The 16,661-nt window shown below is 45.1% G+C and overlaps 1 protein-coding gene across 1 annotated transcript in view; it reads right to left on the bottom strand.

The window, feature by feature from the left end:
- Positions 1-1,372: 1,372 nt before the first annotated feature.
- SPON1 (spondin 1) overlaps positions 1,373-16,661 on the bottom strand; it is a 226,057-nt gene continuing 210,768 nt past the window's right edge. Inside the window, exons 8-16 of the mRNA XM_081062697.1 lie at positions 16,059-16,260; positions 14,894-15,034; positions 13,918-13,993; positions 12,727-12,909; positions 7,159-7,329; positions 6,908-7,075; positions 5,918-6,082; positions 4,640-4,903; positions 1,373-3,055 (exon numbers count right to left, since the gene is read on the bottom strand). Of these exons, the coding sequence (XP_080918823.1) occupies positions 2,892-3,055; positions 4,640-4,903; positions 5,918-6,082; positions 6,908-7,075; positions 7,159-7,329; positions 12,727-12,909; positions 13,918-13,993; positions 14,894-15,034; positions 16,059-16,260 (1,534 nt within the window). The 3' untranslated portion in view covers positions 1,373-2,891. The remainder of the gene's footprint in view (positions 3,056-4,639; positions 4,904-5,917; positions 6,083-6,907; positions 7,076-7,158; positions 7,330-12,726; positions 12,910-13,917; positions 13,994-14,893; positions 15,035-16,058; positions 16,261-16,661) is intronic.

The following is a 16,661-nucleotide window of genomic DNA, read 5'->3' on the forward strand; positions in this document are numbered from 1 at the left end:
GTTGTTTGGACAATAGTATCTATTTCTTTAGCATATAAATATTTAACTCTGGGGAAAAAGGGACCGACCATATAATCCCGGTACACTTTAATATTTAACTCTTTTAAATTATTGCCTGAAAAATGTGGGCTATTTGTAAGGTCACAGAAATAATTTGACATGGACAATTTTTTTTTTCAGTGTGGGGTTCCTATAGAATATGCTCTTTTTTATTTTTACTTTTATTTATTTATTTTTAAATTGGGGATCAGTGTGTTTCTCCAGGGCCCATTAGCTGACATGGACAATTTTTGTGTATTGAAATTTTAGCCATGGATTCTAAGTTTCTGGAAAATTATAGTCATGTGAGAATGTGTAATGTACACTTACTTCCTGGAAGAAGTACAAGACTTTTGAGTATGCCTAAAACATGTTTAATACAAAAGTTCAAGTTAAAAACGGCACAATATCTTTGTTTTTTCAATTTTGGGTCCGAAGAAGCCCAGGCTTTATTTTTATTTACTACAACAGATTTCCTTCAAATAATGCATTGGCAAGATGACAGGTGAGTGACCCAATGTCTGGTTAGGGAATGTATCTCTGAATTTATTGTAATCTTAAAATGTGGCTATAAACTGGATTACAGCTTTTTTGGCATTGACTAAATATATACAACAATTACAGCTGTTCTTTATATGGCAATTTTTACTGGGTGCCTTATGATCTATTTACTATCTCAAGTGGAAGTCCAAACAAATTTCATTTTTGTAGTAAAAAGTCTTTATTTCCAAAATGATTGGTTAGCCAGAAAAACTATAAATCACCTAACACAAGACTTTGGTAAGAGATTTGATGCTCCATATAAATTCCTCCTTGCAAACAAATAATACCTATGTAACAAGAAAATGTTACCCATTCTCAGCAATTGACCAGTTACCTGGTTTTGACTCTCCAAAATTAGGACTAAAAATGTACCCAATAGGGACCAAACAAGAATATGAGACCCTAGGGTGGCTTGTCCGTAGAGTTACTTAGGAATCAACCCTCCTAAGGAACTTTGATTTTCATGGGTTGAGAGCAAGTAAGTACGCCTCTAGATAGCTAAGAGTACCGTTGCAAAAGTTTTGGGGCAGATTCTGTATCAAGACTTTTTTTGTCCAAGTAGAAAATTAGACCTCTTATTTCTTTATATTATGTTCCCTTGAGGGAGGAGAAAGCACTTAAAGAGTTATAACAGTAATGTTGGAAATAACTCAAAGCTCCAGAAACTCAGGGATGTGGTAATAACAGCCCCTCCAGAACGAGGGAGCAAAAACCGTATCCTTTGCTAAATATAATTGAGGTGGATAATAACTACACACCAATAACAGACCCAACCTTCTGACCATTTAACTAGTTTAAAAACACAAACGACAGACCCAAATGAATTTTTTATTGAACAGTCTCGTGTTAAAGAAAATACAGATTCAGGGCTATAGCATATATATGTTGTGTTTGGAAATACCCCGATGTGTTTAATGCAAAGTCTTAAAATGTATTCGAAGCATTTTATGTATCTCATCCATGATACACATTTGGGTTGAGCATAATGAAAAAGACCTGCAACAGAAGTGAAACAATTTTGACAATGAATGAGTGAGTAACTACTGTAGACAGACTCAATTCAGTAAAATGGCCTTTGACACGTATCCTTGGTCGTCAGCCTCCCTGAATTTGGTGTGCTGCCGTGCTTGGAAGTGGATGGAAGACCAGGGCCCTCCCCAGGGGTGTTGGAGGACCAGCGCTGAGAGGAGAGCTGATACACGTTTAACTTCCCACCAGATTTTCTTGCCCAGCTTTATTCTGTAATATTCTTTTCCCCTAGATTTCTATCGTTCTTGGTCTTTGCAACACTTTTTCTTTCTACGTAGAGAATATCATGACTAAAAAACCCTTTAAAGTACAGAAATAATATTTTTGTTGAAGGAATGGCTTGGTGGGCTGCAAAATGTTTGCATTAAAACTAAAAGTTTTCTTGTTAGAAGTGGTTTGAAAATGTCGAAGTCTAGATGTGTGTCGGAAACGCCTAAAAACTCGTTTGGGACTGCTGGCGAGGCCAGTTTTGCTGCTTGGCCTTGGTTCTAGTAAGGATCTAGAAGGTTCATGAGGCTGACTTCGCAGGAGAATTGTAGCAAACAAAAAAACAAGGGAAAAATCTTTTCTGGATTTAGTTACCCTTTGGGTCAAGTATAAGAACTGGCAACCTTACATTCAAATAAAGCAGCCATTATTTCCTTTGGGGTATCAGGAACCAATATTAGGAGGTGAGATAAATGTATTCAGAACTTCTCAGTGAAAGAAAAAAGCCACCCAATATCAATGCCCCTCTTCAGGTCTACCAGCTGTTTTCCCCCAAGAACTATTGATGACTGAGGAGACTCAGCAAAGGGACCTAAAGCCCCACTAAGTGAAAAGAGATGGGCAACCAATGGCTTCCTGCAAGATAGAGCAGGCCAAAGATGAGGAGGGAATCTGCTCTCTGCCTGATGGATTTTTCCTGCTGCGCCTTGGGATGGAGGCACAGCCATTTCCAGATACAGTTGCCTCTCCCTGTGGAGGAGGCCAGGGTCTCTGTTCTGCCCAAGTGGATGCCCCAGAGGAACACATTTCCGTTTGGTACAGGGTAGCTGACACGACTCATGTCTGCTGGAGGAGGGCCGGCTGCGGATGAGAGAGCCCTGCTCAGCCTGTGCCCACCGACAAGTATACAGAAAGGATGTACCCGGCATCCACAGACTACTGGGCAGAACACACCGCAGAAATGAAAACTAGTGTACACAATTTAAATTGCCTTAAACAAACAAGCAAACAAACGATCCAGCCATTGGTGACTCTGGAATCTAGAGTGCAGCCCTGGAAAGCGTGGACCCTTGCTAACAAGGGTGGACATTGCATGCTCTGATCTCCTTCTTGTCTTTGCAGCTGGTAAACTGGGAGCTTTTGAATCTCTTCTTTACAGTCATGTAGCGTTCCTGAATCCCGCCTCCGCACAGGTTGGTGCATTCCGACCAGGCTGTCCACGGGCGCATTCGACAGCCTGCAAGTATGAGAAGGCCTGGTTAGGCACCAGACGTTGGGGACAGAACAACTGTCAAACCTAGTTGCCTGGGCTGCTCTGCTCTTGTACGTAACGAGTTGTTGAATGAAATAATAGTGTCCTTATTGTGGACTCATAGGTGAAAAACTGCAAAAAGTGGCCATAAATACTTTGCAGCTCTTCCCATGAAAGGGCAGATCTATTTCTCCACCTCTTGAATCTGGGCTTGATTATCTATGATTTGCTTTGGCCAACAGGAGATGAGTAAACATGTTTGAAAAAAGCTGCTGGGGATCTTCCCACCACGATGTAGGGCAGTCTGGCTAGAGTGTTGGAAAGATCATGTGGGGAGAGGCCCCAGAAATGCCGGTGAGGCCGGGCTAGAACTTCCAGCCCTACTTGAGCCATCAGCCGACAGTAACCACAGGATGAGTCTAAGCTAGACCTCAGAATTCTCATCCAGCTGAGCCACCCAAGTCACTCAACCACAGAATCCTGTTAATAAGTGACTGTTTTAAAAAGCTACTGTTTGGGGATGGCTTGTTAATGCAGCAACCACTCAAGTTGCAATTAACTACCTCCTTATGCTTTGCTCCCCAAGTCTTTAGCCTCCCAAATACCAAGTAAACTCAAATTTATTATTTTTCCTACAAAACGTGCCCTTACGAAAGAAAACTTCCCCAGATGTTAGATCTTTTTAAAAAAATGTTTCCTTGGCATTGTATATATGACTCCTTTGTAGAACCAGTCATGTTTATGATCATTCCATATTAAGTTTCATGGAGAAGACCATGCTAGAGTGCCTGCCTGGCACACAGTTGGGCTTAATGCATGTTTGTTGACTGGCTGACTGACGACCATGTGCAACAGACAACATTTTGATAATGCTAGAAAGGGATGGCTCCCTAATGGAAAGCCTGGACTGTCAGGTAGCTCCTCGTATCTGCATTTCTCTCATTGCCCTAGATGGAGGTAGCATGTTTTAAGGAAGAAAGAAGGGGTAACGTGATCTATGCCTTTAAAAATGTTTAATGAGTTTAATGAGTTTAATGAAATTCAACATTATCATCAACCTTCCTGTTTATACGGGCATTTTGTGGAGGAAAGACCATCCACTGCCCTGTACCCAAGACTGAATCATGTATCTTCCTAACTTACTGTTTCATCATTTAGTTGATGACACTGCTTGGCTTGGACCAGCTTATTCAGCAGTGAAGCCCCAGTTAGGAATTTCTTTTTTTAAATAACTGGCTTCTGTACCTCTTTGCCACTTCAAAACCACTCAACAGATCTGTAAAAGTCATATTCTTGCTTAAAATCGGCACCCACAGAACCAAGTCTCAAATCCTCAGCAGGCCTCTAGACCTCTGGTCTGGTTCCTCTCCAACCTGTACTCTGCACCATCTGCATCCCATTTATTGCTTACACATACTGTGCTCTTTGGTATTTCTGCTTTTGCAATGACCATTCCTGCTGCCTGGGATGCCCTTCTCTAGCTAGCAAACTCCTACAAGTTCTTCAAAACCCACTCTAATTTCTCCCCCTTTGACATCTCCCTGAACTCCTCACACTTGGGAGCAGCACCTGGGAACTGCTCCCCATCAGACTCTTCTCTCAGCTGCTCACTCCTCCGGCTCTCTCGGTCCTCTCTCCAGCGCAGCTTCTGGATGGATGAATTTCGGAAGCATTTCCGGATGCGGCACTTTTTTCGCTGCACAGTCTCTGGACAGGGTGCACCTCCAAACTGAGGCTCCATTTGGATCACCCGCGTTCGAATCATGTGGCCTTTTCCACATGACTTGTTACATTCTGACCACTGGGACCACTCGGTGAGCTCACAGTCAATGGCTGGCAAGACACAGATGGGCATTAGTGTATCATGTCTGGAACAAGGCATTATCACTTACACTCTCCTTTGAACATCTCAACACAAGCCTATGAGAAATGCAAAGCAGGTGTGGTTATCCAGTTTTACAGAAGGACTTGAGGCTCCTAGAGGCAGACTGACTTCATCTAGCCCGCCTGCTTGGTGAGCAGTAGAGGCAGGATTGGTGCCCAGGTCATAACCCACATTCTGTGGCCTCTGACTCAAGAAGGCATTGGGGGTACTTCGAAAATGTGATCAGAGCCTCTTGCCCTGCTCTGTGAGCTTCCAGAATAGATCTGGATCTGGGCAAGCAGCCTGAGTATTCAGAGAGAGGGAGCATGAAATACTACAAGTGCATTTCAGAGAAAGCCAAAAAACAGATCATAACAAGTGTGTCTGACTTTCCACCACCTGAAAGAGAAGCTCTCTTGGAAGACTAGCCAGAAAAACAGCCTCTCCTCCCCTTGGAGATTAGTACCCATGAAATACATAGAGCGGATCACAGATTCTGGAGGAGACGGGGGTGGGCAGTGAGGTTTTGAGAGCTTGGCTTGTTTTCCTGCCGGCTGGTCTTACCAAGGCTGCAGGGGAACGAGTATCTCTGACTTAATGTCCACCCTTTGGTCATGTGTAAATAAAATGGTCACAGGGAGGAGGAAGAAAATGAAAAAGCTTGGCAAATCCATTGGTCAGACAGCCCCTAATTGGGGTGGGGGAGGGAAAGACGTAAGATTTACTGAGCCCATGCTGAGGGTTTTTCATCTAAGTCTCCCGTTTAGACTTCATAGCAAGTTGGTGTGTTTTGTAGACAGTAGAGGGGTCCTCATTATTAATGAGACTGACTGAGATTGTAAATAACATTGCTAACAGAGGTCCAAACCCATGCGCTTTCTCCCCAGCAAAGAGCTGGACTCTACCAGCTAGCAAGCAGTGTGATCCCCACACGGGGCTGGTTACTAGGGGACAAGCAGGCCTGCAGGAACTCCAGGACTTACGACATTCAGGCAGCATGCACTTTTCCACCTGCTCCAGCTCCTCGTTGCAGTCCCCGAGTTCAGCCAGAGACTTGAGCATTCGCTGGCGGGTCCGCATGCCCTTCCCACAGGTCACGCTGCAGTCACTCCACTCAGACCACGGAGACAGCAAGCATGGGATGGTGTCTAGGCCGAAAGACAGGTGTGCCGCTGACAACAGGCCCCCTTTGCTTGATCTCCTTGTACCCCTCTCCCTCTGTCCCTCACTCTGGCCCCTGGAGCAAAGTGACACTGACCGATGGATTCAGATACCCAGCTGAATCCCATGGGGCAACAAGTGGCTTAGCAGACGACTGCTCTTGTCACTCTCCTGCATCTCCCCTGGCCCCACTGGTGGCCATGTCATGACATCAGATGTGGTTCAGTACTATGAATACACGAGTCACACTTGAAACATCACTGAGGGTCTGCGTAGGGTCTAGACAGAAACATCCCACATGTGCCACGAACCATGCACTGAAAGACACGCTCAGTGTTGGCATTTTTGGAAACTTTGGTGCTGCAGCCCCTAGAATGTGTACTCATACGTGCTGTGTGCATGTGTACATATGTGTACTGATGTGTGGACCTGTGTGCACATGTACATCGAGCAGAGGTTGAAATGCTTTGTGGGGCCCACAAGTCCAATGTAAAACAAGAGTGGGGGGGCACAGGATGACCTGGGGAATGCACCTCCGCCTAAATGGATTATTACCCCCACAACAAATACCCTGGGACCCTGTAAAACACAGCTGCAGATGCATTCTATCCAGTCCCTCGAAGGAGGCCATTCTCTCTGGGTCTGGTTGATGCCTACACACAGATGGCTCTCATCTTGCTCCTAGCTGTGCCCTGAAAGGACCGTGGACTCTCTACTACCCTGTACCTGCCCAGCCTCCGACCTTGGTGGTGGTAGCACGGGTGCTATGGTCCCTCCAGCTGTCCCCGTCCCCACCTCCCGCGCCGACTCACGGCACTCGGGCATCATGCACTTCTCTGTCTGAGACGTCTCGGACTTGCACATGGAGCCATCGGCGGGGCTCATCTTGACCATGCGGTGCCGCTTCTTCATGCCCATCCCGCAGGTGGCGCTGCACTCGTCCCACTCGCCCCACTCAGTCATCAGGCAGCTGTTGGGAGCTGGGGAGTCCCGGGCCGTTGGAGTGGCACGGGCAGCCTCGGGAGCCCGGCGCCCGCCCCGCCCGCCCGGTGCCTCCACTCACAGCACTCCTCGTTGACCGTGCACTTCTCCGTCTCCTCGGTGGGCAGCGTGCACACGGAACCGTCCTCCGGGAACTGCTTCACGTACCTTTCTCGGGACCGCATGCCTGTGCCGCAGGAAATGCTGCAGGGCGACCAGGTGATCCACTCGGACATGGTGCACGTGGAGCCCTCTGCAACACACGGAGCGAACGCTGCAGCCCGCGCGCCGCGCGCCAGGGGGCGCGCCAGACACGACCCGGGCGACCCAGCTCCTCAAGCGCAGGACTCAAGAAGGAACGAGCTGGTTTTCAAAGGAAGTTAGGCAGTTGAGGATGGAAGAGAACATAAAAGGTGTAAACCTTTAAACCAGGAATTTTTCGAAGAGGAAATGAAATGTCTTTTTTTAGGTGCATGGGGCACTCAGGAATACTCCTTATTCCTTATTCTGTGACAATACATGTGAGAGAAGCTTGGATAGATAAAAGGATGTTATATATATATATATATATATATATATATATATATATATATATATATACACATATATATGATAAGATATAACTTAATCTACATGTAATTTAAGTCCTAATCCATTCGCATGGTCTAGTAAAATTTAAAATTCACCTCCTCACTCACTAACCACATTTTAAGTGCTGATTAGCAATGTATGGCCAGTGGCTACCATATTGGACAGTACAGATGTAGAACATTTCCGTTAGGATGGAAAATTCCACTGGACAGCAGTGGAAAGTAATTATATGTATTCTGGGATACTGTGTAAGCTCTTTTGATCACAGGAAGCTGAGACTTTAGTTATTGTCTAAAGCTGCCAAATCCCAGTCAAGAAAAATAGATGAGAGAATTTCGTTCCTGTGGGTACAAAGTGGGACTGACCTTGGGACATAGGGACCTGAGGACACAGGGCTGATTCGTGCCCAAAGAGCAGATTATACTAAGTGGTCACAGGCATCTCAATGCCTCAGCTGAGAAGACCCCAGCTGCTAAAGGGGAGCAAATGGTGGAGTGGGAAGTGGGGAGAGAATGTCTGTGTGTGTCAGGCAAGAGGGACATAGAGGAAGAGTGAGGAAGGCAATATAGCCAGCCTTCTTTGTAGATGTATTGGACTATATATGCCTTTGCTGCCATCACTGGGCGCTAGCAAAGGCCATGGTGAAAAAGAGAATCGAACCTCTCAGCATGGCTGGGGTCCTGTTTCAAAGGTGGTGGTGGGGTGCTGCTCCTGGTGGAAGCACAGGTGTGTGTGTGTGCGTGTGTGTGTGTGTGTGTGTGTGTGTGTGTGTGCGTGAGCTTAGTTCTTAAAAAAGAAGAGGAAAATGAAGTCATTCATCCACTATCCATCTATTCATATCAATAAAGATTAACTGGATCCTTAGTGGTATGCACTGAGGTTAAAAAGAGTTGTAAGATATGGATCTTGTTCTACTCCAGAGACAGAGAGAGAGAGAGAGAGAGAGAGAGAGAGAGAGAGAGAGAGAGAGAGAGAGAGAAAGAGAGAGAGAAAGAGAGAAACTGACAATTCCAGATATTGAAAATATGATAACAGACATAAGCCCAGGGAATTGGGAAGCTCAGAAGAAGGGGAAATCTCGCTCCTTCTGGGAGTTCTAGGGAAGATTTCACACAAGAGGGCACGTCTGAGTGCACCTGTTGGGTAATGAATATTGGCATTTCAGGTGAAGGCAAAACCGCCTGCATGGCACGTATATGTGTATTGGGAGGTGAAGCTACTAAAGGACGATCAGAGTCAGAGTATGAGGCCTGCCTGCACATGGCCACAGGCTATCCCTTATACATGTGTGATGCGGACACACTGTTGTTTAACATATGGGCAGTGTAGCTAGACAGTGCTGGTAGTGCAGCAAGAAATCATAGCTGGAACCCACATGTTAGACCCAGGGACAGAGCTAACTAAAAGTACATGTACAACCAAATAAGATAATTATGTTCCAGTGTGATATGATTGTGGAGATAGGGATTGACAAGCCCCAATTCAGGCTTCCCATAATCTGGGCAGGCAGAATACCCTCCCCACCAACCTGAGTGTCTTCTGAGAGGAAGAGGTTGGATTCAAGAGGTTCTGCTCTTCAAGTATCCCTCAGACGATGTCCTCAGGTGCCATTCCTGACAGTGTGTCTCTCAGTATTGCAGTATAATACAGTGTTGAATGAGTGTCACAGTGCTCACTGTCACTGCGCCCACCTTAGATCTCTGCAGGACTCTTTTGCCAGTAAATTAGGCTGAGGAGTTTGCACATGAGCAACAGGGAGCCACAGGTTTTCCAGCTAGGGAGTGATATGATCAAGTGTTTGCAAAAGATCCTTCTAGTGGTGCCCTGGAAGTCGGGGAGAGATGACAAGGCCTGGGATAAGGGGCTGTCTCAGATAATTAGGAAGAAACTCTAAGATGTGGTGGCCACAATAACATGTACACTCATGTTGTCATATATTTCCATCTGAATGTCCAAAGGGGTGTCTGCTTCCTTCATATTCCAAATCCTACCCCAAATAATCAAGTGCAGAAGGAAACGTGATGTGGGCACAAGAAGATTCTATTTGGCTTTGGGTGGAATAGCTTCTGAGGAGCATGGATCTCAGGTAGAAAAAGCAGGCCCATTTGCAGAAATAGAAAGCTGTATCCTAAAATTCATGTGAACTCTAAAGGGCCCACGAATAACTAAAATAATCTTGAAAGAGAAGAACAAAGTTGGAAGACTCATACTTTCTGGTTTCAAAATTTACCACAAAGCTACAGTAATCAAAACAGTGTGGTACTGGCATATAGACCAAAGGAATAGAATAGAAAGCTTGGAAATAAACCCTCACATTTGTGTCAAATGATTTTTGACAAGGGTGCCAAGACCATTCAATAGAGAAAGGACAGTCTTTTCAACAAATGGTGTTGGGAAATTTGGATATCCACATACAAAAGAATTAAGTTGGATCTGTACCTAACACCATATACAAAAATTAACTTGAAATGGATCAAAGACCTAAATGTAAGAGTTAAAACCATAAAATTCTTAGGAAAAAACATGGCAAAAGCTTCATGACATTGAATTTGGCAATGATTTCATGGATATGACTCTAAAGGCTCAGACAATCACAGAAAAAGTGGACAAATTGTATTTTATGCAAAGTAAGCTTTTGTGCATCATAGGACACTATCAATAGTGAAAAGGCAATTTATGGAATGGGAAAAATATTTGCAAATCATATGTTTGATAAGGGATTTATATCTAGAACACAGAGAACTCTTAAAAGTCAACAACAAAAGACTAAACAATCTGATTAAAATTTGGGCAAAGGACTTGAATGGACATTTCTCCAAACAACATATATGAACGGCCAGTAAACACATGAAAAGATGCTCAATATCACTAATCATTGGGGAAATGCTATCAAAACCCAATGAGATACTACTGCACACCCATTAGGATGGCTACTTTCCAATAAAAACAGAAAATAACAAGTATTGGTAAGGAGATGGAGAAATCAAAACCCTGTGCACAATTGGTGGGAATGTCCAATAGTACAGATGCTGTGGAAAACAGTATGGTGATTCCTCAAAAGATTAAAAATTGTATTAGCATATGATCCAGCAATTCCGCTTGAGGATATATACCCAAAAGAATTGAAATCAGAGTCCCAAAGATATTTGTACACCAATGTCCATAGCATCATTATTCAGAGTAGTTAAAATGTGAAAGCAACCCAAGTGTCCATCGACAGATGAATAAATAAACAAAATGTAGTATATACATATAATGGAGTATCACTCAGCCTTAAAAAGGAGGTAAATTCTGACACATGCTACAGCATAGATGAACCTTGAGGACATTAGGCTAAGTGAAATAAGCTGGTCACATAAAGACAAATACTGTATGATTACACTCATCTGAGGTCCCTAGAGTAGTCAAATTCAGAGACAGAAAGTAGAATGGTCGTTGCCAGGGCCTGAGAGAAGGGGGAATGGACCGTTGTTATTTAATGGGTACAGAGGTTCAGTTTTGCGAGATGGGAAGAGTTCTGGAGATGGATAGTAGTGGTGGTTACACAACAATGTGGGTTTACTTAATACCACTGAAGTGTACACTTACAAATGGGTAAGATGGTAAATTTGATGTTGTGTACTGCAATAAAAAAAATGGAAATAAAAGAGAGCAGGCACAGCCCAACATGTTTTAGAACTGGGAGCCCAGTTCTAAACTGGGGGCACGTGGGAGACCCCTGAACTGGTATGAGGAAGGACTGTCCCCTGTGGAGGGGGCAGTTAAAGACCTTGACTCCACTGCAGACCTCAGTCAGACAGCCCACAACCCCCTCAAAAGACAGCATCTCCAATGTTTCCAGGCCTGTCACAACTTCCTCCATGCCTGTTTGTGGGAAAGGCCTGTCTCTGGCAGGATTCACTCCCCTCTGAAGCGTCCTGTCATGAACTCAGTTAACAATAAATCACTGTGGGTGTGCAGCCCGGAGAGGTGTTGAAGACTGTCCCCCAAGAAGAGCCAGAGACTGAATGACCTGCAGTGGGGTAAGCTTTCCTCAGTTATCCTCAGGTTGGGAGTGGCTTTCTTCCTGCCATAAACCAGCTCAGCCTATATCTCTCTTTCTATTGCCTTACTGCTCCACTGAGACAGAAGACCACAGAATATAGATCTGTCCAGATGAAGAGAGGAGTCATACCCTGGAAAGTTAGACAGCTGAGCTTTGCACAGCAGCCATCTTAGTGCCATCTTGAAGCTTGAGCCATCATGACACAGGTGGTGCAAGTTCCTAGTTCAAGCCTGACCTTTGAGCAGGTGCAGAGAGACAGTCTGAGAATTCCTGCAATCAGCCCCAAGGGCCTGACACAGGAAGTGTGTGCTCTGATTCAGGCTGAGGCAGGACATACATGAGGGCCTGTGAATGACACAGAATCAGGGCAATGGTTCTACCGTGTTTCCCTGAAAATAAGGCCTAGCCAGACAATCAGCTCTGATGCGTCTTTTAGAGAAAAAATTAATATAAGAAGTGGTATTATATTATATTATTATATTATATAAGACCTCGTCTTATAGTAAAATAAGATGGGGTCTTATAGTAAAATAAGATGGGGTCTTATATTAATTTTTGCTCCAAAAGGCGCATTAGAGCTGATTGTCCGGCTAGGTCTTATTTTCGGGAAAACACGGTAGATTCAATCTTGCCTAACCTGTTTACCTGATTCTTAAAAAGAGATTGGAGCTAAGGCCCAGCAGCAGGCTGCTTGTTATCTGTGATTTGCCAAAAGATGTTTGCTAGCTCTTCATTAACTTGTGTGTTTTCTTCTATAGCTGGGGAAAGAGGGAGGGTGGTCAGTCAATTTCAAGAATCCTTTTGATGTCATAAGACATGATCTGTGTTCAGAGTCTTTGAGACACTGTTAGAGATGGGGGTCCAGCCTGGGTGGACCCCACTGACAGCTACAGTCAGGGCCCTGGGGCCCCCTGGGGAAGCTGCCTGACCAGGTCTGAGGGGCCGGCATCGCCAGTCAGAACCTCCCTTCCTGAGCTCCTGCCAGTGTCTGGCTGGCCGGGGTTGTCGCCTCACCTTCATCACTGCAGCCTGGGCCCATGCAGGGTTGGAAGTCCTGGGTGTCAGGGCAGGGGACACTGAGGTCCAGCTGTGCCTTCAGCATGCGCTGCCGCATCCTCTTGCCTTTGTCGCAGGTGGAGGAGCTGCAGGCGGACCAGGGGGACCAGTTGGAGTAGATGCAGGTTTCAGGGGTGTCATCTGGGAAGAGTATGGGACACGTTTTCCTTGGGAGCCTGTCGCAGCTGGGACTGTCCTTCTCCCCAGACAGACTCATTTAGGAACAAGAAAATCCCTGCTGCCTGACCAGCTTCCATGAGCCTGGTACTCCTGGGATGGAAGCAACCCTTCCCTGAAAAATTTATATTTTAGCATTCCACTAGTAAATATCTAAATAACCTAATCAGAAGGAAAGCTTCTCTTACTATCCCTTCCCCTCAACATATGAATGTCTGTTTCCAGTCCCACTGTGGCAGACATCGTTTCCACACAGGGGAGGGCATATCGTAGGCAACTTGGGGAAGCACAGGTTTTTTTTTTTGGTCCTGCTGCTTTATCTTCCCAGTGATGCCATACACAGTTCTCATGATAAGAATAAGGGCAGCCAATATTCACTGAGCACTTATTATGTGCCAACATCATTCTAAGAACCTTTCATGTTCTATCCCATTTGATCCTTCCAACAACTCTCTATCAGGCAGATTCTGTTATCATCCCCATTTTACAGTTGAGGAAATCATGGTAGAAAGATGAACTTCTCACAAAGCGAGAGCCCAGGTTGTCTGGCTCCAGATGCCGTGAGAAAACTTGAGCTGAAGCTATGGCTCCGCTACTCCCTCCGGATTATGGGACCTGGGCTTCACTTTCCTTGCTGGAGGAAGAGACATACCTTCCCCTGCCTCCCAGGTGAGTGTGAGAATCACAGCAGAGTGGGATGTGAGTACGGTGACGCCCATGCAAATTCCGTTCACATGATCATTTTAAAGGCCCAATACAGCTGAACACATATTCCAGGGTCATTCCTTCACCAACCCCCTGATACTGTGTGCCTAGCCTTGACCTTGTTCGGATTATGTTGCAAGCAAAATTCCTCAAAGATGGGATCACCAAGTCCAAGGATATCCTATATCTGATGTTTGTGGTTTTTAAAACATGTTAGCAAATTGCTTTCCCAAAAGATTGTGCCAATTTGTGTTGCCACTGACGTACCTTCATCTTTCTCTTCTGGAGCCAGGTCTGCTACAATATCATCCACGTTGTCAGGTACAATATTGCATTGTTCCCCCTGCAAAAGGAATTTCACTTGGAGGGCTCACATTCAAGAATGGAATGTGTGGTATTTCATCTCTTCTTATGGCTGAGTAATATTCCATTGTATATATGTACCACATCTTCTTTATGAAATACTGCCATTTATGACAACATGGATGGATCTTGAGATTATCATGCTAAGTGAAATAAGTCAGACAGAAAAAGTGGAGAACCATATGATTTCATTCATAGGTGGGATAAAAACTGAAAGCAACAAACAAACAAGACAAAGACTCATAGACACAGACAACAGCTTAGAGGTTACCAGAGGTAAAGGGGAGAGGGGCGGAGGTAGAAAAGGATAAAGGGGGTCAAATATATGGTGACGGGAGGAAATTTGACTTTGGGTGGTGAACACACAATGCAATATACAGTTAATGTATTATAGAATTGTACACTTGAAACCCATGTAATTTTATTAACCAATGGCACCCCAGTAAATTTAATAAAAAATGGAATGTGTTGGGGAAAGATGAGGGAAGATGTAAAATCCAATTCCCACCCTAAATACAAGTCCTAGGCCATGGTGGAGTTCTGGGCCAACATTTATAATCTGACTGTAAAAGAAATGGCAAGAAAGTCACAGCTTTTCAGTTCCTGACCCATGGCAGATGTTAGTAATCGATTATGGAACTCATGAGGAAACCTATTTGCCTGGATCAAATCATTCAGTTGAGCATCAAACCCTACTACTATGTTCATTTTGCTCATTTACATCTAATGGATAATTTGCATACTAGAAACTTTGGAAGGCCCAGGAATTCTATATCCTGGAATATGCAAGGAACTCCATGATTCTAGAGCAGAAAGGGGTACAGTTTTCCTGCACTCTTAGAAGGAAAGGTCTGTGCCAGGGTGAACTGTAACTCAGTACCTTCCGGGCGATTCTCTCGATGACAACTCTGGCTACTTGAGTGATGGACCCGCCCTCTGGATCGTAAAAAGGACTCTGAGGATGGTCCAGACTGGTCAGGGGCCGGATTTTCTCCTGGGGAATTGTGGGCTTGTTGGGTGACTGCAGTAAGGAAAAAACACAGACACAGAGAGTGGGAAATACAACTGGTTAAAAACCACAAAAGCAATTTGATTGTAATATGATCAGAACAGAAACCCTGATAGGAATTTAACTAGTATAACTACTGTTTATATTATGGAATTCTATTCATGCCATGTGTTGTGCATGGAAATTTGTAGATCTATAATTTCAGATTCTTTCACGTACACAGTAGGGTTACGCCCAGATGAAGAAGCCAAGTTTCAGAGAGATCATCCCACCTAGGAAATGGCTGAGCCAGGTTGGCCTGAATCCAGAGCTCTTCCTACTATACCAGGCGTTAGCAAACTTTTGTCTGCACAGGGTCAGATGGTAAATATTTTAGGCCTTGTGGGCCAAAATGTATCTGTTGCAATGACTCAACTCAGCTGTTAGAGTGACAAAGCAGCCCCAGACATGTAATCAAATATGTGAGGCTAGGTTTGGAAGTTTGACTTACAAATCAGGAGGTAGGGCAGATTTGTCCTACAAACCATAGTTTACCATTGTCTGTTCTAGATTATTCTACCATTGGTTTTCTGGTTCCAGAGTTTGAGGCAGCTGGTGTGCTGACCATATCTGAGAAATATTGACATTCAGGAGAGATTCCAAACTCGTTAGCCTGGCTGTCCAGAGACCTCTGGGATATGGCCCAGCCTAATGTACATCAACATCCAGCTGCTCCCTGTTCATTCTTTCTCTCTCTCTTCTCCAGGCATTTACCTTTTACCTGATCTTCCCTTGCTTACCTATGAGCTGCTCTTTAGCAGATTCCCACTCCAGGCTCTCCGGGCCAGCGGCATGGACACTTTCCGGAGTCCAAATCACACTGTATGTGAGCATGTGATGATGAGACCATGCTGGCCTCCCCTACTACACTGTGAGTTCATCTAGGACAGAGCCTGGGCGAGGTTCAACTCTTTGTCTGGGACCCCTAGAACGAGGCTGGGCCAGGTGAAGTGCTGGGCAAAGTTTGTCACCCACCAACCAGGCGTCACACACCTACCTCGTAGGTCACCCCACTGTCAGTGCCAGCATCCCAGGGAATCAGGTCTTGCACCACCTTCTGTACCCAGCCACATTCCTTGGTGCACAGGTCCTCCGCAGACAGGCCCACGTTCCAGTCGGGGCTGGGGCCCATCATAGTCAGGAAGGACATTAAATGGCGCGTCCTGTCCACGGAAAATTCAGCCGAGGGTGCTGCTCTCCTGGAAACCACACACAGAGACCATTAGACCCGGGGAGCCAGAGGTGCACACTCTGAGGGACATCTGGCCAGGTCATGGCTAATGGAGGAGCGGCGGCACAGAAGGAAGGCGGGTTCTCAGTCTCCTACAGATCTCTTCCTTTGGCCATGACTGGTTCCCAGGCTTCGCTCCCCTGAGTCCATCCATTGGCCTCACATGGAGGGAACCGTATTCTACCACCTTCTCCCCTTTTAATGTGTCCATAGCACTTACTGTTCTTTTGTATTTTCTTATTTATCTGTTTAGCTGTTTATTGACTGTTACCTGTCACTGGACTAGAATCTCTGGGAAAGCAGGGCTTTTGTCTGCCTTGTCCATGACTTTATTTCAGGTGCCTATGACAGTGCCTGGCACGGAGTAGG

The sequence above is a fragment of the Rhinolophus hipposideros genome (genome assembly GCF_964194185.1).
Source record: "Rhinolophus hipposideros genome assembly, chromosome: 10".
In the NCBI taxonomy this organism is placed as follows: Eukaryota; Metazoa; Chordata; class Mammalia; order Chiroptera; family Rhinolophidae; genus Rhinolophus; species Rhinolophus hipposideros.